We start from the raw sequence: 26,814 nt of genomic DNA on the forward strand, positions 1-26,814 counted from the left end.
ATCGTAAGACACAATGTTGGTGGTTGTTCATGGGTTTTGTGAATACAGCAAACATTCGCTAATAATTGCACGAAAGTATTCTCCGCATAATTGCACGATCGTTATCCCCGCTACTTACGAGGTTTATTCCCTCGACGCACCGTGAAGCTCGTTTGAGTAGCGTGACATAATCTAACGTCAGATGTTGCTGGGACGATGTATCTATTGGGCTGACAACTAAGTGATTGCGGATTTTATCATTAGGTGGTATTGACAAAATCCGCAATCACTTAGTTGCCAATCCAATAAGTACGTACAATACGAAAGCGAATTTCTTTTATTTTTGATTGTTTTTTAAATTACTCTTTCAATGTATTTGCGAAATATTTGTAATTAACATGACATCAGACACGGTATAATTTGAATCGTATTTACTTACACTCGTCGTGTATTTGCTAAGCAAATTGGACCAAGTTATAGCGTGTTTGGTGTCATTTTAATCAGAAAAGTGTGACAAACGTGTTGGTAAACGTTTCATTAATCTCGCACGGAAAATTGAGGATTTTGATTTTCTCTCAGTTTCGTTCCGCTTTTCTACGCGATCGACGCGCCCAAGACCCTCGGTGTCGAGCGATACAATCGTTTCTGCATCTGCATAATTGCAACACTTGGGTGCCGATTTTTCTACAGTTATCCAGTGTTTTCTCCGCTCGTCTGAGAAATAAGATGGTAAAAACGTTCAGGTAATTAGAAGATCGAAGTGCCACGAGTACGCCAACTTGTCGATGCACTCTTAATTTTATGCAGCACGTTTGAATCTTCTGTAGGTAGCTGCATGCCTAACATTGTGGTTTTTGAAATTTGCTTTTGAAATTGCGAATCGAATACAGTTTTAATACTAGCCCGATAAAAGTAAGAATTTTATTAATAAAGAAATCGATAGATTTTAGAGGTTAAAACTTGGGTCGCCAATTAATTTCTCTTCCTCGGTTAACCGATTGGCTGAGTGCAGACTTTCTTCGTAGTTGAACGCTGCATCCCTCTGTCAGGAATTATTTTTGTTTTCCACCTGACAGCTTCCTTTCAATATATCGAATTAGAGTTGCTTCCTATTGGACTGTGTTCTCCGAGGGTGAAGCTTTTATTAGAGGGTGGAGAAAGATCGACTTGAATAACTCTCAGAATTATGTGTATCGAAGGAAAAAGGAGCTTCTCTCCAGATAGAGGGAAGTTACTTAGTAAGAAATACGAGCCAGTTATCGGAATCGCATAGACTCCTTGACACGCGGTTCCAGGAGATGCGCCACGAAACTGACGAGAATCCTTGAACAATGCTGCGATTAATTTGGCAGCCAGGTCTGTCTTTGTGAAATAAAACGCGCCTTACCCTTTGAAACATTTTCAAACAAAACAGAAGCAGGCGTTGGTCGTCAAGAAATATTATATCTTCGATCAACAAATGGAAGACAAATTCTTGACTATGTAAGTTTTTGCTGATTCGCTAGAAAGAAGGGCGAACGAAAATTTGTAGAATATTTTTGAAAATATTCCTACGAGCTTCCCAATGTCCAACTAAAACTGTATCGAAAAATCTATTTTTCAATTTCATCAGACGAATATAGTTCTTTTTGTGGAATATTTCTCGTTAGAATTGTTCCAGCTGGTGTACTTAGCGAAATCATTCTGAACTATTTCCTCAAGGCCATATGTCAGACACGCTCCTTTGGATAGGATTACTGTTACGAGCGTATTAACTAATTGGGTTTACTTGGAATCAGGATTGAAACGATATTATAGTTTCCACATGGACGACATCGATGTTTGGACGATCGTGTTTGTTCACACGATAGGCATTGTTTGACCACTGTCCTGCAACACGAGTATTTTTACGTGTTTGCAGATATCCTCGATTCGTTTGTTGTGTCGATCATTCGATTTGGAGGAGATTATTGGAAATTGATTATTAATATCACGATACCAATTGAAAGTCGACGTGATTGTTTTATGAGTAGTTTATCGTACCAACTTTATTCCAGCTGTTAATAAAAGCTGAACGGTAGACACGACGTAGATTGAACGATGAACTTGATATAATTCTCACCTGAATTTGCCATTTTAATGCACAGTTAACTAGCCTCAATTAGGTTTCGTGTAATCCTATCTGAAATCTGTCATGAACTCAAACTGAACCTAACTCAATGTGGATCAATCTGCTATCGAATCCAGTTTCAATTCAAACCTAACCTAAATCGAGAACTATCGAAATCTGAAATTAACCTATTGGTCTAATATGAATTTAGTGTAAAGGAAACCCAATCAAAACCTAATTCGAGTAACTGAACCTAACCTAAATCTGTCTAAAATGCCTGAATTCATAAATTTGTCATCTCGATATTTTCCCCGACGTACTATAAACCTAGACCTAACCTAATTGAACTTAATATCGTAATTTACACGTAACTTATACGAAACCTAATGAAAAATTAACTCGAGTAACCGAACCTAACCTAAATCTGTCCAAAATGCCTGAGTTTCTAAATTTGTCATCTCGATATTTTCCCCGACGTACTATAAACCTAGACCTAACCTAATTGAACTTAATATCGTAATTTACACGTAACTTATACGAAACCTAGTGTAAAACTAATCCGAGTAATTGAATCTAACCTGAATCTGTCTAAAATGTCTGAGTTCCTACATTTGTCATCGTCTGCCTCAATCTCGCCATCTTCTTTGACATACTATGAACCTCGACCTAACCTAATTGAACTTAATACCGTACTTTACACGTAACTTATACGAAACCTAATGAAAAAATAATCCGAGTAACATAACCTAACCTAAATCTATATCTATCGTTGTCTAACTTAAATCCCCCTATTCACTCAGATCTACTATAAACCTAATCCTAACCTAATTCAACGGTATATCATAATTTATACGAAACCTAGCTCTAAATAGAACTTAACCTAAGTCTACCTAAGTACCAAAGCACTTAAACCTGCCTCTATTACGAGTCTTGATCTGATTAATTTTAACCTAATTCAACTCCATGGCATACACGAAATTCAATTTTAACCAGAACTCAGCCACGTAGTTTTAACTTGAATTTAATTTGAATCTCCTATCGCGGTTCTATCGATATCGATAAAAATTGCATAATTTAATTTGATTGTTCGTCGGCCGGGGTGGAAAGCTTTGCTGGCCGTGGATTTGCCGATTCCGATCGGTAATTTTATCGGGTCGAAAGTTCGCCGGCCGTTAGGAAGTCGGCCCAGGGGCCACTCGTCTCAGGTGAATTATGCGGAAAAAATTTTTTTTTTGATTCCAAACACAGGCGGTTACCATCGATCCACATCCGGTTGGCGTTACCGTAGTTACCGAGTTTTCCAAAAATTCCAATCTTTCAAATGGAACGAATGGACGTTCCGGGTAATTGTACGAAATGCGGGCTCGGCGAGATGCAAGCCTAAACGAGGGTAGGAAATAAAAGCAGCCCGGGTTACAGACCGGGTGGAACTCGGATGAAGGAGCGAGACGGAACTTTTTTCAATCGACCTGCGCCCATATACGGGCAATAGACGTATAAAATATTGCGCCGCAGTAAAAGGATCCTTAAAGTGCTCGTAGAATCACAAAACGTGGCCTCTTGTCTCTATTTAGACTCGCTGGCTGTTACGAACAGAACGTCGATTCCCTCGCGTCCAATGCTCTTAGCCACCTGTCCAGCCAACCTGAATATCAGCCTAATTCGCGGCCCAGTCACCGCTCTATAATTTCACTCTTCCTTCGTTCACCTCGATAGTCAGCATTTTATGTATTTTGTCTAATACGTCGGGTTATCAGGCTCGGACCAAGTGCGTCAAAACGTTGGCTTATGATCGCAATTCGCTACTGTTCAGATATGTATAATTTTCTCTGCTGGACTAGGTTAAATGCGTAGTAGAGATACTTGTATGTGAATATCAGTGTGCGGAAGTACGTGTGTCCGAAGCGTCTCGAAAACAAAGCAATGTAAACTGTTCAGTCGGTTAAGAGTGGGTTAAGAGTCGGTTAACAGTCGGGTATAGAAGAAAGTGCTGAGACGCGTGCAAGTGCGTATCGATGAATATATAAGCAATCGTTCACGAAATAAATATTTCGTTATTTTAATATCAATCCTCGGTATAAACTTAGTGTTCCTATAACATTATTTTGGCTTCAAAGATCCACAATTTTCAACAGCTACTTGTCACTTTGGTAGCCTGGGCAGAGTCAGCTACCATGAGAAGCTACTATGAGCCGCGATGTTAGACGGTTAGAACAGGCAGTTAGAAAATACGAAGATTGGACTTACAGCTGGAGAATGAGGAATGCCAGCGGAAATGTAAATAGACAGTTATGAAAGATGTCTCGTCTACCAACAATGTTGCAAAAGTCAGCTCGATCGCTGCACTTGGTGCAACTGGATGCATCTTCAATTATACATATTTCTTCGGTCGGTGGAAAAATGTAGGACAGCAAAAGTGAGCAACGAATGAACATCAAGCTTCCCGTTAAACCGAGAATATCCGCGACACACAGTCTTTTCAATTATTGGTCGAGGCTTACGGTGAACGTTGCGTGTTCCGTGTTTTTCAACCGCGCCATTGCACGTTCTTTAGTCGATGAAAAGCGTAAAAGCGAAAACGACGGAAATTCTCAACAGCATTACGGACGATAATCTGCGGAATGGTTTTGAGCGATAGCTTTACCCAGCTCTATCGTACGCGACTGTGTGTCAATTTGGAACGCTGCTACTTGGAAGCTGACTGTACCATAGCTGAATTTGATTAAAACAAGTCAGTAGTGTCGTAAAATTAAAATAAAACGAACAGGCTACGCGTGACAATTATTGTGTTTTGTCATTGCCATCTAATGACAAAATCCGCAATCACTTGGTTGCCAACCCAATGTATTGGATACACGTGCCGGGAGATATGAGGTTCGAGTGAGCGTGAATCCTTTAGGTACCTTAGCGTGGCAAATTTCACGAATCCTAATTTTTTCTCTGTCTTCTTAAATTTTCTCAGCCTGTTTAAATTTCTTTCGCTGGTTATTAGCGTTGCGAAGGTCTGCTTATCGTACATCGCTCTGAGCAAACTTCGTCGAAGGTTAGAAATTCCAGCCATCTACGGCGAGGAATATATGGTCGCTATACCGGTATATCCAGCGATCTGCTGATATTCGTACAAATATTTTATCGAGAGAGTACGCTATCGGCCAGCCACGAACGTAAAACGTTATTGAATTCGTGAACTCACGGGGAATAATTCGATCGAAGTGTTACTGGAATTAGGAAACTCGCTTTTAGAAATAATACCCTGTGTTTTCCCCGAGCCAAACTGATCCACTGAATTTTTCCTATTTCCTTCTGCCGAACGACCAGCTTGCGGACAAAGCTGCAACAAATTTCTCATACTAACGTCGTTCCCAGCCATCGAGCATCTCCTTTTAAATAATCTCTTTAGGAAATCTTGGGATTTTTTTTTTTTTACAATTGTTACGAAAGAAAAGCACGCGCGGATTAATCGAACGAGCGGAAGTTCGTGATTGTAGAAATCAAGACCGTACGGATCAAGATTGCACGATGTATGACTGAGGAACGAGTTATGATCCCTGAGTGAAAATATGTAGTCGGTTGGAAGGCGTGTGAATCGAGGTAACCTGGGTTGAAGTGGTGCAGTAACCTGATTTGATTTAGGAAGCCAATATCACAGGTCTAAAATTAGCAAATAGCTCTATTCTTTACCTTCGTTTGAACTAAAATTTGATCGAGCCAAAAATAAAATTACTTTTGGCAACTCGTCTTTTCCATGACGGTGTCGTATCGGTTAAAGCGGAAACTTCGTGTCTGACTCATTATCCGACATCAGAAAGTGAAAAGAAGAAAGAACACCGGCAGTTCGAAGAAGTATCGAGTTACTCGATTGTCTATCCAGAGATAGCTCGGAGAGTGTAAAATTTGAAATTCCACAAGGAGAGACCAGTTCTAATGCGAGAAACCGAAGCAGAGGCAAAGTATGCGACTGTTAGCTGAAAAAGTAATTCGTAAACCGCTGCAGCATTTCTAACCTATCGTCGCGCACGAAATCCGATATTCCAAGCTGCAAAAACTATCGAGTACCATCTCGGACATCGGAGACTCGAGAAAGACGAGCGTAACTTATCGTTATCTCTTAGATCTCCACAAATTCCAGCATTCGCGTCCACCTCGAAGCCTGCAAACATTGCAAACATCAAAACATCGAATTGTCCAGTTGAAAATAGCTCGAGTCCAAAGACTGTGCCGAGGCTTCGAACTGTCCCTCGAGGTGGCAGCACCACTGCTCCCCTTTAATTACCGCCAGCAAATTGCAACAAGATCTGGCCGGGGCTGCGTAGGGTGGCGAATGGTGACAAACGGCGAAGATACTTTTCGCAAAACGATGAGGGAGGGCAGCTGGTAGAACGTGTGGTGCATCGATAGCGTAACGATCGCGTGCTCATTATCCTGGCGGGCGGCAGGGCCGTATGTTGCGCATTCCAGCCGGCAACAGAACTCCATATTTATGCCGGCGGCCAGCCATATGCGTTTAAATACCCTCCACGTTACACGTATCGCGTATACGCGTACGTTATGCTAACGGTATGTGTATGCGAATGCTATCGAAACGCGACACACTACGAATTCGTGTCTACGTGACTGGCCACGATAAACAGGATGTCTGGAATCTTTATTCGAGCGGTTATGATCTTTCGTACAGCCTCGGGATGGGTGGTGGGGGGGGGGGTATAGGTACCACGGGCATCGCCAGGGAATATTAGGCAACTTGGGGGCTCTTTGCATTTTTCAACCCTTTCGCTACCCAATCTCGGCTTGTATTTTTATTTCCAATAGAAAATCAAATTTACTTTGATTACTTGCTGATTTTAATGAAACTTTAATTACTCGAGATAGAGCTATTTTTTTTTTATTAATTCAATGCTTTTACTTGGAAAGAAATAACTCGGCAAAAGAAGCAACTGTCTTAGGCTTGGCTATTTTTCTATTCGAAGGGGAAATGAAGAACGATATTTTTCGAAATAATCAGCTATTTTGATTAACTATCACTTTGGTAGTATAGGGCAGCGCGGGATTAAGATGACGTGTACATATGTGCGCAACGTACGTGTATTGTATATCGTAACCCGTGTAATCGAGTTGAATTTCTGGGCTAATAAGCTGAAACGAACAAGCTACCAGTAGCATTTCGATCAACTTTACATGCTGTTGCTGCGAACCGGTCAAAGTGTCGAGAAACTCACGAGTGGCTAGCGTTAATCCAAGACATTGTAATTTATGGCCAGGTAACTGAAAGTAAATTAGGTCCGTAGTAGATCACAGTTTGTTCCTCAATTATCACGAATTACCGTTTCCTACGTCCTTTCGCCAGCCTTAGCTCAGAGGCATCCTGCCAGCCCAATGACGATAGAGAGAAAAAAAAAAAAAAAAAAAAAAAGAAAAACAGGTCTACGTAAAAATTAATCGAACGACACACTTGCAAGCCCTGCATTCGTCTAGCTCGCCTCTGGCGATGGCGGGGGCGAGGGTTACAGGGCGACCTCGTCCCTTTGCTCCCACCGACGGAGCATTGTGCGGCCCAGCGAAAAGTTAGCGAGGACAAAAAGAAGTGGCCCCAGCGCCGGCGGACTTAATGAGAAATAATTGAGTTAAGGCGAGTTATTTTAAGCGGAAAAGTTGCCGTCGAAAAGCGTAGCCTTGTCGAGCAAACCGGCCGGGTCTTCGTTCAACTCGTCGAGAAGAGGAAGAAGAAGAAAAAAAAAAAAAAGAAGAAGAAGAAGAGAAAGTTTCTTGCGGCGCGTTAATCGATCGACCAGAACAATCTGAAGAATCAAATTCGACGAAGTTGGACGACGGCTAAACGAACCATAAGCAACGATCCCACTCTAATGGACAGTTAAGTTTTCCACTGACTGATCGAGTTACGAGCAACGTGAGAAAATTGACGGCGAAAGATCCCACCTCCGGAGTGCAAGGACACGTTTGAAAATTTCAATGAACCTGAGTTTCGGGATTTATCACTTGGGACACGTGCACCCTTATAATTAGACCGCGGATATCCAGACAAATTTAGACTTTCACGAACAACGATGGAGAGCTTTAAATAGCACGTTGTTATCCAGATATTGATTTGGAATGTTAAATTTGAAGATTATGATCACCATTATATACTAAGTGTTAAATATTGGATTCTAAAATTACAATAATTCATATAATTATAAACAATATGAGTACAGTAACTATAGCTAACTAAATACTTCGTTTGGATATTTTGTATATTTTTGCGTATTATTATCTACGCTTGCGAAGCAATGATATTTCCCATGAATGCATAAATATGCACGGTCTGCCGATAATTATTTCGAACGACGTCAAAAATCGATGGCTTACGTAAATTCCAACCAAAGACACGTACGATTTGCATCGATAATCGATACGGTAAACAAAGTGTTCATTGCTTGAATAATAAATTACGACGATAACAATAACCTGGAAATGCTTCTATAATAAAAGTGAGGTAAACTATAAAAGCAGCGCCGTTTGAATAATTGCGAGCGGTTCTGTATACAATCACGAAGAAGACGCTTATCTGGAGTCGCAGATTAACAACCTTTGTTTCGTCCTGATCTTCGTTATACTTTGCTAAAAGGATTACAGTGTATCTTACCGTTTCTTCTTAGAAATCTCTTCTAAGGCAAGCTTTCATTTTCTCAGGTGTTAACATCCACCTAACCTCTAACCTAACTCCGATCTAATCTACACCTAACCTAACTCTCACCTAACCTAGTAACCTAACCAACTCGACCAACATTTCTTTCTTGTTTAATCGCAAACAAAGAGGCTTTAGTTCTCCCTAACAAAGGTATACGTGTATTCTAATAGACAAATAAACAAATGAAATGGAAATTAGGCCGAGAGAAATACATTCTATGAAATACCTTGGAATATGTTAGGTTAGGAAAGTGTTTCAAACGTAGAGGTCTCTTGTTTTCGAACGAGACTTTGTTCTACTTATACAAACCCCGGATAATTCACCTGGATAATTTCATTAAATTACAGTTCGAATCTTGGAACTAGAAATTAAGAATTTTTGGAATTAGCAATTTGTACGTTTGGGAAATGGGATTTTTCGAAATTGCTACCTGGTAGAATTACATTTGCTATATGCAGAGCTGTTACCGTATATTGGTTCCAAATCGGTTCTATAGATGTCCTTTATGCGAAGGAATCCTAACCTAGAACATTTTTTCGATTGTCAACTATATGGAACGCAATTTGTCGTGCCTGTCTGAGTAACTTAATATATTTCGATTGCACGGTAGCACATAGCGAAGGATCAACGTAGGCAGATTTCATCGATCAGCTGCGGAGTTACTGCCCTATGGTATAATTTAGCCATTTTCGAGGCGGAGGAATTTGGCTTTGGCCCAATTTCGATGAATTTTTCAGTAGGTTGGTGAACCAATTAGGTTCACCTATTTTACGATTTCCGAGCTAGTGACCGGGTCGTTGGGCCATTTAAAGTGAACGTGGATCAGACAACAGGTGTAGTACAGTTTGCCCAAGTCTCGTCAAATTAACCGTTTCGTAAGCATTAATTGACGGCTAATTGTCAAGTAATAATTAACGTTTTATTCCGGGCAACTCTGGCCACTCCCCTGTGAGCGCAACATGTGGACGTGGCGAGCAGCAACAATAGGCTCCGTGTTAATTAATCGAACACGCTCGTTTATTCGATAAACATTTACCAACTCGAATAACCGATTTGCTCCATCGATAAATCAGGCTGATCGATGCTTCTTGAAGCTGCTAACTCGCCTACCGTTTACATTCGTCTTGGTTCTAATTAACGTGCAAAATCGACGATTAAACAATAGAACGACGTATTTCTTACACATAAAATTCAGCACCAATTTTAATCGAGATCTGCATTAGATAAGTCTACTTTCCCTTAGACTCTTGCTCTTTCTAATTTCGATATAAATCAATCAATAATTCATCATTCTTAAGCAGAGTCCAAGTGACACTAAAATAGGATTCGGTGCAATTATGTGTATTCTTCTGTGAACGTGACAACATCGATATCCGGGCGCTTTTGTCGCAGCTAGAAATAACGCACACGAACGTAAATGAATTATCTATCGAACTGGTAAGGTTGGATCGCCTCTCTCTGACTAACTTTATACTAACCGGAATTATCGAGCGAATGGAAACAATCTGGCAAAGAAACTCGGTTAACGTAATGGGGAAAGATTGTTCAGACACTAACACTGGAATTAGCACACCAGTCAAATTGACTGGTTTTACAATTTTATTATAAAATTCCTACTAAAAATCATGTTATATTTTCCCCCGCAATGATGTAATGACTTTCGTAACGATAATATCGTACGTAATATCGATAATCTCGTACGATATTTTTGACTACTTTTTGATATGTGTTCAGCTTTAGAATTCTTATGGTATATGAACCATTTTGTGTGTTTCTTATTTAAAAAACCACCATATGGGGATTATGTGTTAACCAGCAAGCAAGTAATTGTATCCAAAATCGATATTTAACAAAATTTGAAGAAATTTTGCAATATTTAATTATTCCAACCTATGGTCATTTTAATGCACAGTGTCCTTCTAATCGCACGTGTAGTCATTTTACCAGCACGTGCGCCACTTGAGATCAAACGAAGGAGCAATTAACAAAGTGCGGCGATCTTGCAGTAAATGCAGAGAAACTATTTGAAAATGAAACTGATATAAAAATCGCTATTGCTCGCATCTTAATCTCGTTAGGTGGCACTCGGACCACCGTGGCTGAAATTAAATAAAAACACACGGCGAGTGATTAACAAGCCGTAGGGAAAATGCAGTGGCTGACCAACCTAATGCAAGAAACCCTATAAAAACCAAATTTAAAAAATCATCGCTCCGCTTGCAGCGTAGTTGCTTTAAAAAGTGCGGCGGCGCTAGACCCGCTCGAAAGCAAATAACCAGCTCCCTGGCCAGCCGTTCCCAGAAAAATATCGCTTTATTAAAAACGCAAACTCGGCTGGGCAAACGTTTGTCACCGTTCCAAACATTTATGCCTCGCGATAAAAGGATTAATGCTCGGCCGTTTCGTGACCCACAGCCTCCCTATTATATTTTTTTTCTTCTTCGGTAGACCCCGGGGCCGTGGACACTCGCCGTCTGCCCTGAGTACACGCGTAAAGAGAACTAGCGCACGCGCGCACTCACTTACACACATACACACATACACACACACACCTCAACCCCTTGAATAACCATGGAACATCGCGGTTCAGATTTATCGTATATTATTCCTTACGATTCCCTGCTCCGTTATTTGTTCCTTCCTCCCGTGGTCCTCCATCTTCTCCAGGGAATTTTATGGAACCCCTTAAATCGACCACTATAAGAATAGAAGGGGTGGGTTGGCCTCGTTGTTCAATCTATACTCTCTCAATTTCGTGTATCCTGGCTGAGAAAGTGAGAAGGGTACGCGTGGATGATGTTTTCAGCGGATCTAGTACGTTCATAGTGGCCGACGCGTATGGACCCTCATAGTGCTGCACTCTCCACTTTTTGCACATTTTGGTAGGCGAATTTCGTGCGATGCATCCTGTTGATGCACAGTGAGGACGCTGGCTTTGGTTAGCGACGTAAGATGAGAAGCGATAAAGGGGCAAACGCGACGTCTAATTTTGCTGCTTCCATGGCAAAGAGTATCGTGGATGCAGGGGCAACGTGGATGACAGGGATCATAGAGCAAGGAATAGCGTCAGTCATTGAGCACCTTGCTGCAAGAATCGCGAGAGTCCAGCTTTTACAATAGCCCTACCTGTTCAGGTCTTGTGTATTGGCTTGGCAACTAAGTGACTGCGGATTTTATCAATAGGTGGCATTGATAAAATCCGCAGTCACTTAGTTGCCGATCCAGTACTTTTGTACATCGCTGATCGATCGGTGCAGGAATCAGACGAGTGCAATGCGTCCGTATCGCTTCTGTCTCTTATGATCATGATCGATGACTGATCGTGGTTACCTCGTTGGCTCCCCACAACAAAAATGTTGTACCACGATGGAATTTGGAAAATGTTTTCACCGTCGATAGTAGATAATCACGATCACGTTATCGAGGCTAATCAAATGATCTCCTTTCGGTTCGATCATGGTGGTTTTATGATCCTGACTCAAGTATCGGGGGCTCCTTTAAAGACACCCTATAAGCAGAAGAGCTCCCTATGTGCCAGGGGCCAGAATACGATGACAGTGTGCCATGCTCGTCGTAAGCGGCGAGTAAAAGGGGTCGTGCGACTATCGGCGTCGCGATCTTGCGCGATTAAAGTCGTGTGGATTCGAAAAGCGATATTTTCTCCGGGAAAATTAAGTAAGTAGCGTTCTCGATAGAAAACGGTGCCTTTACGTGGGTTTTACCGGATAAGTGACGCGTAAAGTGCATCGTGTGCGGTTATCTTATTTATACCCTGTGTGTACATCGAAGGGAAGGAAAACACGGGGCGGGGTGCGCGGTGAAATTGAAAGAAAAAAAGGAACGGAGGGAAAGAAGAGAAGGAAGAAAATGTAAAAAAGAGACGTAATTACCGGGAAGAAGGTCGCCACGCGGCCCTTCTGGTGCCCCCTTTGCACGCTCAACGCCATGGCGTAAGTGTTTGTGTTTTGCAATTACCGCTTTCTGCTGGCCCACCCGAAATGAACTCCCGCGAGTAATTAACCTTCCTGGTGGTTTGCACCAGCCACGTGCGAACGAGCTTGCTCTCCACTCGGTGGAAGCGCCTTCGGAAATTTTCAAATCCGTGATTCGCCACGTTGTAAATAGCAATGGGATGAAGCACGCCACGTATATAGCCATAAATACAAATTAACACAGCCGTCTCCCTCGGGTCTATATGACCCGAAACTGATCTTATGCTTCGATAGATATTGTTAGAATATATATTAGTCATTAGATAATCATTATCTATGTATACTTTAATAATAATATCTATGAGCATATATAGATCTATTCTCTGTCTATTAACACGTTGACTGGCGCGTCACCCATATTCGGGTGACAGCAAAGTTTCTGATCCGACAGCATCAGCTATATTCGGACGATAGCAAAGTTTCCGGTCTGACCGCGTCACCCATATTCGGGTGACAGCAAAGTTTCTGATCCGACAGCATCAGCCATATTCGGACGATAGCAAAATTTCCGTTCTGACCGCGTCACCCATATTCGGGTGACGCTTATTTGACTATCTGCGAAGGATCGTCTATTACGATATATATATAGGGCCAACCTAATAGTCACGAAGTATTTAATTTTATTATTCAACGTAGTTTCCGTACTTTTCGCGCACTGCATCATTCGTATGAAGAAATAATTGAAGAAGAGAGGATATCCGATGAGATACAAAGCGATGAGGACAACGGGGTAAAATCCAATATCCAACGATCGCCTGGTAGTTCGAACGCTACCCGGAAGAGTTTTGAAAAAATTTTCCATTATCGTTGAACGATGTTAGGAGCGAGGAAACGAAGAATCCTATATTTTTCTGAATCTGTCGGGGTATTTTTTATCTACTCGCGACGTACTTGAGCCCGTCGCTAGTCACGAAGCTTAACTTAATAAGGGATGGCTATTAAGATGTGTGGTTTGTCGCCGAAGATCTCGCGAGATTGAAAAATTGGCGGAACTCGGCAGGGTTAGGTCGCCTTTTTCATCGATCCTGTTAAATCTTATCGGAGGATCGCTGTGTGCAGGCGTTTTGGGTAACAAAGGTGTCATGATTTATGGAGGATTAAGGCACGTTCCCATCGATCAAAAAGGGGTCGCGGTAAGGTCGAGATGCGATCGTTTTAAAGTCCTTAGAGATAAAATCGCGATTATAGTCGCGGCTCCATTACGGCCACATCACGATAAAGTCAGCTCGTCGATGGGCATTATTAAGTGTCCTTAATTCGCGACGCAATAACATTTTCCCCAGAAACCACGTTCGCCAAAGCGAATACTAACATTTCCAGTACATTGGGTCAAGAGAAAAGGAAAGAAAAAAATTCCACATCTTAACGATTAATACAAGTAATTTTTGTTTCTATTTTTTTTTTACTTCAACATTGAGTCGAGTGGTCATTCGTTGATCAGACTGCGTTTGCTATGTTTTCGTGTGTATAGCGTAGGAGAGGTCCTGCCATATCTCGTCTACCATCTTTCATAATTCGCGCACGTTGATAATTTTCTCCGCATTCGTCCCTTCCAAGTCTTCATAATATTCGTAGACAAATATTTGCCCCGAGTATCGTAGATGCCTGCCCTCGCATGAAAGTTTAATTCGTAGCGCGACGCTAATAACCAAAAATTAACAAAAAAAAGAAAAACGCGTACTCGTCATACTATTGCTGCGATCTACAAATTTTCCTTGATGGACATACGAAAGAGGAAGAGATAAATTTTGGACGAGCTCGAATAGAAATGCAAAAATAGCGGGAAAAAATCGATATCCATTGATGCACTCTCGACCAGAAAATCGCGAGAGTTGCGCGGATTGCCGATCGTGCGGCGAAATAATGCTTGCCACTAATGGGACGTTCTTGCGTGGAAACGTAGAATCGTGTCTTTGCGCATGCGCGCGTCCTTTGCTCTTACACGGACCCCGACAGCCGAGATTTATCGCGTCGATTCTTCGGTCGGTTTTCAGGCAAAATAGCGACACATTGTTCCGCGTCCACGTTGAAAAATCGCTCACTGCTCGATTTCTGCCTCGATTTTAATCAATTTTCGACCCTCTCGAGTTGCCATGCTAGGAAAACACGATTTTTCAAGAGCGTCGCTCTTCCGTTCGGGGGCTCAGGTGGCGTGCTAGCTTCGTTTACGTTTCTTTTTTTCCCCACCGATAGCGCTGCACAGAGATTTACAAGTGCCCTGTTTAACCCTTTTGTTCAGAATTGTTACGTTCTATTCATTTTCTCTTCTGTTGTACACGAGGATTTCTAGGTTAGGAACAAACGGACGAGTTAATCTCCTGAACATAACCTGCTTTTTTAAATCGACAAGCGACAACTTCATTTTTATATTATTTGCAGAGTTACCTTTCATTGATCGCGATTTATTATTTCTCTCTCTTATTATAATTCCTCTTATCATTCGTCCATGTTCGTATAGCAGATTTTCATGGCAGTAACACCTGCGAGTAACGTGGCTTTTCTGATGCAAACCAGGTAATCGCACAAGTTCGTTGGTATGCAATTGGTCGTGTGTAGGTATCAATTATACGATGTTCCTGTTCATCAGAAACAGCTAGATACCTGTTATCCTAGTCACTTACTCCTAACACCCTTGAATCTCCCAAAATTGATGGTCTATGCCCATAGCTGAAGCAAAATATTTACTAGAGATTAGTTGGAAAGTATTTGTTGTTTGACGACTGTATGTACATAGGAGAACTTGTTCTGATAGCACAATCGTCAGGGGAACCCCTGGTGCGGTAATAATTGCACAAGTGCACACGCGACGATATCTGTAGCGGCTTGTTATTGCGGTTGCACGGTTTGACGCGATTCCGTTTGTTTATGGGTGTATGTAACCATTCTTCCTTCCGTGATAACTCGACCCTCCTGTCGATCCATTGATCTGACCGACGAATATATACGACTTTCTCACGCTTCTAGTTATCACGTGTGATGTTTAAAAAATCATAATTAGTAGGATAATTTTTTCTATTTTATTTACATAATATCATCGGGTAATTTTATTTTTGGTTTGAGATCAATGATCCAAATATGAATAATAATGTCCCTTAAAAAATTGGATATAATTTTTTGCCAAAAAGAATACCTCGTAACCGCTGGTCGATAGCATTAATCCAGTAGATGCTATATTTACATCACCGAACGTTTTCCTATTTTCGTTTTCGGTTTTTGGGAGTTGATTAATTCGAAAAATAATTAAGGGAGAGAGCGGAGGATAGGAAGAACAAGAAGGGGTTGCGCATGTCTTTTTGCTTCTGTCGGACAACAAAAATCTAATTAAGTCGTCAAGAGACCGTGTCCCCGTTTGGGCTGGAATAAAAAGCGGGAAACAAATTTTCCACTGCCGGCTAGAAATTTTTTCCCGCCGGTCCGGTATTTAAATACAGAGGAATTGCCACGGAATTGTTCTTGCGAAAAACAAACGAATAAAGGGAACATCAACAATTACAACCGTGCTCCGCCGCTGGTGCTCGACAAACCCACCCATTTTACCTTTCCAAAAAACAAGAACACGGAAAACCTACCAAACGACCAGAAAAAAAAGAAGTAAAATCTTGCTAAGGGGAACAATAAAGTCATTAGTAAAAAAGTAGGGGACCGATCGTAGCGGCGCCACCCCCCTAATTGCCATTGCTTGGCTCGCTCACACAATCATTACCACTGACCCGCCACTATTTGCCGCTTTCCCTTTCGGCGTGCGTCAGGAAAATTCCGAAACAGCCGCCTCCTTCATCTAGTCCCCACTATGGTCGTCTATCCGCCCCACCGAATACCAGTTGATCTCGTTCGGAAGCAAATCGCGGGGACAAAATCTCGTTGACTCGAAACGAGGCAATCTTCCAGTCTCCGGGACGCGGTGGTAAGGGTGCGGGTCACGATACGTCGTCCCTGAGCCGTGTTCCTACTCTCAGGCGCGCCGCTTCCCCCACCACGCCAACCGAAAGGGCGCAACACGAGATCGTGCGCGCTCGGTTGTCTTCGGCGGTGCTCGGCCACGCTGCTGCTCCGCTCGACGCCAGCCATGAACCGCGCGGTGGGGGTAGCTGTGGAGTGGGCGGCATGAGCTCGCTAGGGTCGCAGCACTTGGACACGCGATCATCGCGCGATACACACGCTCTTCCCAAATGCCTCACCGGCTGCAGCTATTTCCTCGCGACGCGTGCCTTTCGCGCGATCGTCACGCGTACGACTTATCGTGAGGGAGGTCAAGGGGAGTCCGGCAGACCTGTCGAACCATTCGGTACTTACTCTGCTGCCTTCTTTTTGTCAAGTTGCTCGTTGCCGCGGCTCTTTCCCATTGTGACTCTGCCGCCTTGAATCGTGACTCGGGTATAATACAGTGCGTGGACTACTGCTTTCGTGAGCTGACACCGTGTGTGACGCTGTTCTCTGTGAGACTGTGGTGAAGCATTAAAGAAGATTCTTCGAGAAGATAGACTGGTTATAAATTGACCGATTGCCTGGCCATGGATTGGAGACTCGGATTGCTGTTGTTGACCTGTCTTCTTGTTGACGGTGAGTGACTTTTCATCAGGGGGACGTTTCTTAGATGCGTATTAAGGGTATGTGGTAGGGTGTTACGAGGGTGGCTTTAGCGCTGTGTCACTCGGTGCCGCAGTCGCAGCTAGAGTAGCGTGCGTTCGCTGGTATTAAAAATTCCAACCTATTCCGACCGTCGTTTGTTCAATAACTGCCGGAACATAGTATCCAAACGCGCGATGGTGCCATCGCGGATTTTCTTCGGAGGAATTTCAGCGGATAGACTGAACGGGGCCAGGCTTGATTGGGTTTCCAGAAAAGTTATGACTGACAGGGATATTGTGCTCGTTAGGGAAAGGTATAAGAAACTTTTTTCGGGCTCATAATGATAGGGAACAGATTTTTCTTACAGTTAGGTTCGTTCTTAACTATCGTTTCAAAAGTTATTGGACTTTCTATGTAGGACAATTTTATTATTACATGTTATATGTAATTATTAATCTTTTGTTTTATCATTATATAGTTTCAAAATCTTTTGTTTTATTATTATATAGTCACATTTGATCAAGATATGATTCGATCGTTACAAACGAGAACTGTGTAACATTTGAATTGGATAATTATATTTAACCGCTGTTAGGTAGATAAATCCTATGTAGATAAATTTTCTTTTATATTTGTATATTATCATTATTATTTTATATTACAATATTCAACTTATCCATAGCAATTAATTATTTTATGTCGCTGTTTTCGTAAATCAATGGTATTCTATTGTAACAGAATGTTCATTGTTTACATGTTTTTACGACAATCTCCGCGTTTCGGTATCGATCACAATAAGCATACCAAAACAAAGTCAACCTTCGAATGGTAGGAAGTTCCAAGAACTGATAGCTTCCAGGCATTGCACGGTAATTCCTTAACTAATCACATCAGTATGTTTAACAGGTGAAACAATATACTATGGAACAATTTATTATAAGAGTTTTAATTAAATTAAATTAATTTCTATTTTTATTCGATTGAAAGGAAACACGAATTAATTTAATGTCTATATGCAATCTTTGTATAAATATTATAATAATTTGTAGATTTCGTTTTATTTCGCTATTTTACCAGGCTACGAAACGTAGCATTCGTTTACGCCGCTTGTTTATTACACTAATTACTGTATCTTACCGTACTCGTTAGTGTTGTGTACAAGAATTTAGTATCACTGTTAACACCAGAGTTTACCATCCTATACCTAGATATAAATAATTATAATCAAAATAATATACTGCAAGTAAGTACACTGGTACTAATATTATCGTTAATTAAACTATAAAATTTCTGCGAGATATCAACGTATTTTATTCACGATTCAAATTCGCAGTAATATCGAATTTTCTGAAATTTCGACGAACAATTACGTTATTTCGATCGCTTTGGCAATCGTATTATTAATTTGGTGAGGAACACTGGCGCGCATTCAGTAAGTGGCAAAAACAAGAAACACCGGAAGCCCCGCCATTGTAGCAGACTTGTTAATTCCAGTTGTAAACAGCAGAGATTCTTTTAGCTGATACTCATCTTAAGTATACTTTTGTACGTTAACAACAATGGCTAAAGGATAATGTACTATTATTTGGCAGATTCAGATAAGAGACAGGAAAGCAGTAATATTCCTTTAAAAAGCCAGCAACTCGTGACAATAATAATTATCCCTACTTCGTTAACGAGCCAAACTACTGATTTTGAGCGATTTTTAATTAGCAAATGGCAGTCTTCCTCTCTTGGATATTAAAAAAAAGAAAGAAAAAAAAACTCTATTTATAACATGTATCGACCAATCTGATCTACGATCTTTCGTCGTCGTTTTATTATTTGCACGATTCTATTCTGCCAGAATTTACTATACTTTCCTGAACGATAATCTGGACCTGGAAATTCCTGGAAATCGAGGAAATTTCAACGCGTTTGACTCTGTCTCCTTGTGATATCTTGCTCGCACTATGTCACCACGAATTATCCATTTTTCGTCCACCATGGAAATTCGTCTCAAAAGTAATTCGTTTTCTAACGTATCGAACGATGCATAATCGAGACGTCATACCTATTGTTACCGCCGCAGCTAACATAAACAGTTCTCAACGCTGTATTTCGATATTCGCGATACTTCTGCAGTCTCGTTTATCGCGCGATATAGATTACTTCGAATGAAACTTGATATCTGCTCGTTATTAATCTCAATATACGCTCTAGAGTGTTTAACGCGTAGACTGCCACGCGAATTTCACATATTTAAAAAAAATTTTTTTTTACCCATTCTCAGATATACTACACCATGACATTTAATCTTCGAAAAATATTACGTGGCATTTGCACGTTGTTTCCTGATAACGTTATCTAAATCATTCGCACGGTTGAACAATTTTTAGCCCGTAAGATTTATCTTATTTTAACCTTCTCGAATTACGATATTTCAGTGTTGCTTTAATTTTATCAACCAGCTACGCGATTTTAGACGATATTTAACGCAAGATTGAAAACCGATAACAATTTCTCCATATATTTTTCAACGTCGAAAAAACAGACTAGGATTGGGAAATTTCGAAAATGAAAATCGGAAGAACACGACGTTCAACGTCTTAGGAAGAAGTCACGTGCGCGGCGAAAGACTAAAACGCTAATAATATGCCATCAATTATACAAGAAGGGTGGGCGGAAAGTCTGGCGAAACTCCATCAGCGATAACAAGCTGTCGAGAGTTTGTCGTCTTGTATCCGTCTTGTTTGTCGTTGGCACGCGTTTCCAGCGTTCTCGTTGCTCGACGTTGCTCCTTCCAAAACTCATTTCGCGATATGGGGATAAACAAGTAAAACGGATCGAGCTGAGGTTGTACAGCTCGGGGTTTGACCCAATTACCAACCATTGAAATTCCTCCCGGTTTTCCTTTCTTTCCCCCCTCTCCCATCATCCATTCTACTCATCCGTGTGTAGCTTGAAGCAATCTTGGAAAAAGGCAGAAGGCAGATTCCGATCAGCGACGTATCCGCGATCAGATCGCGGATAAGCGGCGGCGCTAGTATCGCGTCTAGATGGAACAAAGAGAAACGTGAGCACACGCGTCGACCTCGTCCCCTCTCTTTCTCTCTCATTGCGAACTCCAATTTCCTGATGGGAATGGATTAATATAATTTGATGGCGCCTCGGGAGAATTATGCATCTCGTGGCTCGATCTTGCTGCGAAGCCAGGGTGCCTCGTTCCGTTTCTACACCTTCGATGCTGGTACGTTCCCGTTGCGAGAGAATTAGGCTGGATGAAGCTTGTTAACGAGTGTCACACGAGAGCCTTTTATGAATATGGATGCGCTCCGGTGTTGGTGCGTATCGAACGATGATAGTTATGGCACGGTGTGGAGGTTAGGTTGAGTCAATTAGGAGGTTAGGACCGACAAGTGAATTAGGGCTTTTGAAATTCTACCGTCTATACCTTACCACGATAGTCTAATGTTTTTTTTTATTTCTTCCGATACTGAATTCCTATCACAGTTTTCCAGTTTTATGGAGAATTGGAAAATTGCAGGCTAGATAGAATCTGATACGAGCAATACCAATTCTAGGGAATTTTTTGCCAAGAATTTATCAAAAGGATACAAACGAGCATTACTTTCGGAATCTTCTAGTTGCAAAGAAGAGAGGGGACACGCGTTTCAGATAGAACAGCTTGGCGACGCGAGGCGGTAGAAAAAGATTTCTTATTCTCAAACATAACCTAAAGAATTCCAAGCGTGGGCAAGTTATCGTCGAGATACTACCAGACACACGAGCGCCACTTGCTGAATACTCAAGTCCCGTCAGAATCCTCCACAAAGGATGTACAACAGTTGCATCCTAAATATACGGATTTCTAACGTAGAGCAGTAGAAAAAGATTTCTTATTCTCAAACCCAATACGAGCAATACGAATTCTAGGAAAACCTTCGTCAAATGTTTTAGCAAAAGTATGCACGAACAACCACTTTTCCGATACTCAACCCCCACCAGAATGCTTCTAGTTTAGCAAAGAGCATGAACGCCACTTTCTGAATACCGAATTCCCATTAGAATCGTCGAGCAGCGAAGAACACGGGAAAATTGCAGGCTAAAAATCCTCCGCCGTCCATGAGATCCATTAGCACAACAGGGTAACACGAGAACCTCTAATTATTTCGAGCGGTATAGAATTTGCCGCGTCCGTTCTCCGACTGGGCTCGAGCAGACTCGTCCCTGTGTACAGGTGTCGGCACGCGCGATTCAACCGCGATATCTTCTCGCTGCTTAACGATAACGATCATAATAATTTAATTTAACAGCCGGCGAGAGAAGGAGGTCACAGTCGCATCGATCTTGCCCGGAAAGTCCGCGAGATGCAGCGAGCAAATATTAAAGGGCCACCCCCTCCGTGCCTTGCCTTGTCCCCGTAACACCCCCTCGCCCCCATTTTTCCCAGTTTTCCACCCCCGTTTTTCTGCCATTCTCTCGTTTTCTTCCAACCTTTTTTCTTTCCCCCCCCCCCTGCCCACAAACTCCCTCTCTGCCATTTCATTCTCTTGTCTGTTCGGTGCCTGGACCTTGTGTGCATGAGAAGAAGAGAGAAACAGGGCCAAGACCGTCTACGAAAAATGCAAACTGAGAGCGAAATGTGCTCGAACCACGTTTATTTCCTCGACAACAGCCAGGTTTTTCTTCCAGTCGTTTACGGACCCTGAAGAATCGTGGACCTGGTTGTGGCGCGAGGATATAATAACGTTCAATTACCGCTTCTGTCTCGACGTCTAGGGGTCTCGAGACGTGCCGGGGAAGGCCCGGATTAACGCTTGTTAGCAAGGTTAAAGATGCTGTTCTTCGTGACTGGGAGATTACTGGTTGCATGCGAGCACAACGCGCTTTAAAGATAGAATTAACGCAGGCGAAGCTATCAATTTCTAGTTTTTGCAGAAATTTTATGGATTTTGTAGATTCTGAGTTGCACCTTTTCTTGGGGGAGGGGGCAGCTTGATGAGTTTTTTGTTTTGTCAACTAGCATATAAATTTGACGTGGATCTAATTTGTAGACAGAGGGCTTTTATGCGGGCGAATTCGTATTTCTGAGAATGTAATGAAAAAGATACAAGCCGAGTGGAAGATTGTCTTACCTAGCTAGTATTATAGATAGCGCAATAGTTTGGATAGTTTGTATATCTTTTTGTATTATGTGCAACCGTGGTACTTTCAGATTTTCTACGAACGCGTAAAAATCCGCAAAAATCTACCAATCTGAATGTAACTGCAAAGTGAAAAGAAGTTTGAATCTAACCTAAACGGCCAATCCTAACCTATACCTAGTCCTATTTCTTGACCAAACAGTGATTAAATTTAGTCTTATTACGAATTTCAAGTCTGATGTTAGTCCTAACCTAAACCTAATTTAGGTTCCATTCGGACTTAATTTCAATTTGCGGTATTTCTTAGACGCGCAGTCCATTATGACTGCCTATTACGACGTATCAAGGATATTAGTATAAAGCATAGTTTAATTGACTCAAATAGTCGAGATCTAACCTAAACGTAACACCATAACTCGTCCTGACCAACGTTAAACTCAATCCTAACCTATACCTACTCCTGTTTTCTGACCAAACTGTGATCGAATTTAGTCTTACTACGAATTTCAAGTCTGATGTTAGTCCTAACCTAAACCTAATTTAGGTTCCATTCGGACTTAATTTCAATTTGCGGTATTTCTTAGACGCGCAGTCCATTATGACTGCCTATTACGACGTATGAAGGATATTAGTATAAAGGATACTTTAATTGGCTCAAAAACCAGAGTACAGTGACGTGGAAAAATTCTTGCGAAACCGAGTCGTATTAATCTAACTTCTGCTTACTGATGAAGGGACTTCTTGCGAGGGGTTCTAGTTAAAACGAATTCCTCCTCCTCGATCATTTCTTTAGCCAGGCCTGACGGCCGCCAATTCTCAATTTACCAAGTGTTTTTAAAACGGGCCACCGGCTAATTTATCGAGCCATCAACCCAAACGCCTTCGATGTTTCCCTCAATTTCAAGACTCGCTATTATTCATCGGTTCTTCGATCATTCTTTATAAAAGAGGTATATTTCAACGCTCTCTTAAGGCCACCAACGACAACGATATCGGTTGTTGTAATTTCTAACCTTAACAGAGAGAGAACCGTCGTTTAACGCGTGCCCTCGGCCAAATTGGTATTTTAATTGGCGGGGATAGAAAAATAATACGCAGAAATATATAAAGACAAATATACATAGGATATTATAGTCGTTATAATGTTTTTAGAGAGCGAAACAACACTGTAAAATATAAAAAATATACTTTCATATATTTGGGAAGGAAAATTAGCAGGAAAATTAGATTTGATTCGTAATAAGAATAAGTTCTATCACTGTTCGATGAAAAATACTGTCAAGTACAGATTAGGATTGATTTTTATGAAATTTCTCATATTAAGAACTTGGATCTTTTATTGAAAAATGTTCTACATACCGACGAGAATACTGTAACATAGAATTCAAGTGTAGTTTCCCTTCCTGAACAGTCATTAATAATGCTAAAAGATGGTGTCACAGTGTCGCCTCTATGGGGAAAAACCCAAGTGTCAATAAACGTCAGTTAATCGTTTCTTGGTTTTTGTCTATGCTATATATCCAAACAAATGGGACACCGAGTTTTCTTTACAACCAAGATGTGCCACATACTATATGGCTCTTCTCCAGATATATTTCTTTTTCTACGAATTCAGGTTACGTTAGTGGATATGTTTCCTTTTCCTCTTGAACGTCTTGTTTCTTGACACCTACAATTGAAGCATAAACACTGCTCGATCGAGGGCTCCTCCTAGACAACACTGTAAGTGGCGGACATCAAATTTCTCAAGAGCGAAACTTGATATTATTTTTGAAATTTAATTTGTTTTGATTATTATAAGATCTTGCGAGTGTGCAAAAGATAATCCAAGTGCGTCACGAAATTTGTTTATTTTTCTACCAGTATAGTGGAATTTCATTAGAAACAGGACCGTATTTGTAGAAATGTCTCCTCTTGGTTGCAGAGAAAATTGAACGTGCCGTTCATTTAAATTTGCAAGCACTGTAAGTACCAATTCTGTTTTTCTCTAGATAGCTGGTTTAAAAGACAACAAATATAGTTTCTCAAGATGGTCTTTCTATTGTTATTACAAAAGTATATTTTATAATATTCCATATGTTCTCACCTACTTACCATTTAATGCCACTTACATTGTTTTATATATAGATGCGATGTTAGACGTACCGTTGGTGTCGCCTTTTAACGCTGTTAGCAATTACTTACAAATGAAAATTGCTCTTTAATTCTATACTACGGTATTCCCATTCGTATGCAGGCCATTATACGATAAAAAAACATTTTTTCACTTTTGCACTTGCAGCGTTGCCTATGAGAAACCTTCAATTAAAGAAATTCACCCTCTCTGTTTGCTGCGGCCTCAGCAAATATAAACTCGAACATTTCCTAAAAAAAAATCCTTAAAAAAAAAAAAAAAAAACAAAAAAGAAAGGTACGATTACCGCTCGAATCCTAGGAAATGAGCCTCGAAAGAATTTATAAATGCCCGTGGAATTCGATCCCGTCACTGCCGGATAACCTGCCTCGAGAGAAACCGACGAGTCCGCGTTGACAACCAAAAAAAAAAAAGAGCGGGAAAAAATACAGCAAAAAAATGCTAGAAACCCGCAAAAATCGAGGATCGGTTGATGGAAACACGGATAGGAAGCGGCAGTTGGATTTTCATGCGATGAAAAACAGTGGCGCCGATGGGACCGTTGAAAAATTACCATTTCACCGACTGCTATTCGCCGTCTCTCTCTGCCTTGCAGGCGGATGGCAGGCCTCGAAACGAGACAAATGAATTTCTGTTTTCATCGCACAGAACGATTACGAGCAATTCATCGACGCAAACCCGTAAATTCTGCGAAATCGATAACGGCACTCGTTTTCCCCCCATTATCGTTAATGCGACGTCGCAAGAGAAACAGCCAGAGCCCCGATGATGGCACACGCGCTTAATAACCGATGGTTTCATCGACTTTAATGGGATTGCCACGAGAATAGGATATGTATCGGCCAACCGAACCTTTCCTCCCGTTTCAATAACGCGTGTTAGAGTGGGACGCAGGATATTGAAAAGCAGGATAGAAAACGTCGTGGACAATCGTCCACGTCATTAACTCGTGGCCGGCAAAGTGGTTCTCTTTTTTAATCGAGATGCGTGCTACCTCTTGGTTTTTCATCGGGAAATGTATCGACCGGGTCGTTTGAACCGCTTCTTTGAAACCTGTTTTTCTGCTACATGTGCTATACCGTGTCTCATCAATCTCAAATACGGGGCAGATACAGGGTGCTCCGGTAATCGCGGTGCAATTGCGACTCTGGAGTATGTTTGGCTGAAAATGCTAAAATATCTGGGAAAATACGAATGAACAGATTTTGCAGGTGAAAGTTGCACGGTACGCATTTTGATTTTCTCTATTTTACCTCGCGATGACCTTGAAATGCCACGTGAAAGTTACATGAAATTTTGTAAACAGGAATCTGTATTTTTTACTATATATTTTTGTAGCTAACATTTAATTTCGACAAGCCGCTAGCATTAACACATACCGTAGGTAAAGAGATGCGAGAAATGTAAAAAATTTCACTCAGTACGTTACATGTACACCCTCGTGTTATACTGCTCCTATTATAATATTTAGAAGTTAAAACAAATTCCCGTATTAAAAATTCCTAAAAATTAGTTGAAATTTCTATGTTATCGTAACACGCCTATCGTCGTACTCCTATCATTTTCGAGAAAGTATATAAAATATACGAAGTGCACGACTTTCTATATTTGTCATTATATAATTCTGTATATTATTTTTCTACCCCCGGAGAATGTCTTAAATTGGACGAAAATATGAAAGACTCGTTATTGGACGATAACCGAGCTCGGAAAACCGAGAGGAATACAATAGCCAAACTGGAAAATCCCGTAGCCGGAATTGCCCTTCTCGACGATAATTTCGAGCAATTTCAAGCGGTCGTATAGCCGGCGACACAGTGTTCCTGAAAATCTTGCAGCGGGTAGGATTAAGTGGGCGTCAGCGTCGATTTTCAGCGTCAGCCGGCGTTCACGAATGGGGTGAGCTGCGTGAACAGGGAGGGGTGGAACAGAGCCCGTGGCCCGGCGCGTGTATCGTGGCCGTCGACAAGCGTGCAACTTTCACGAGGACTTTATCCAGCCGCGGCCGTTACACGACGACCCATTTCCGCGAGAACATCCATACACTCTCTTGCACGCCTAAGCTTCGTAAGATAATTGTTCATCGGGAAAGCAGGCGTTTGTACGCGTGTGTGGGTGTGTCGAGCGTCGACTCGTGGTCGCGTTAACGCTGGTGCACGCGAAACTCCACGCTGTTTCCGTTTATCGCGGCGAGATCAATCCACAATATATACCAGTTTTGCCCCAATTCTCGATCGCGC

At 41.5% G+C, this 26,814-nt stretch overlaps 1 protein-coding gene across 4 annotated transcripts in view; it reads left to right on the top strand.

Moving 5' to 3' along the window:
• LOC117161157 (uncharacterized) overlaps positions 1–26,814 on the top strand; it is a 125,858-nt gene that overhangs the window by 40,100 nt on the left and 58,944 nt on the right. For 2 of the 4 annotated variants that reach the window (XR_004464959.2, XM_076625492.1), the window contains exon 2: positions 17,062–17,305. The exons of 1 other annotated variant lie outside the window; for it this stretch is intronic. Coding sequence is in view for 2 of the 3 variants with exons in the window: in XM_076625492.1 (XP_076481607.1) it covers positions 17,257–17,305 (49 nt within the window). In the remaining variant the exon portion in view is untranslated. Of the gene's footprint in view, positions 1–16,857; positions 17,306–26,814 lie in introns of those variants that run through there. One more of the 4 variants, XM_033342468.2, reaches the window with a different exon arrangement.

Source organism: Bombus vancouverensis, chromosome 16, assembly GCF_051014615.1.
Source record: "Bombus vancouverensis nearcticus chromosome 16, iyBomVanc1_principal, whole genome shotgun sequence".
Taxonomy (NCBI): Eukaryota; Metazoa; Arthropoda; class Insecta; order Hymenoptera; family Apidae; genus Bombus; species Bombus vancouverensis.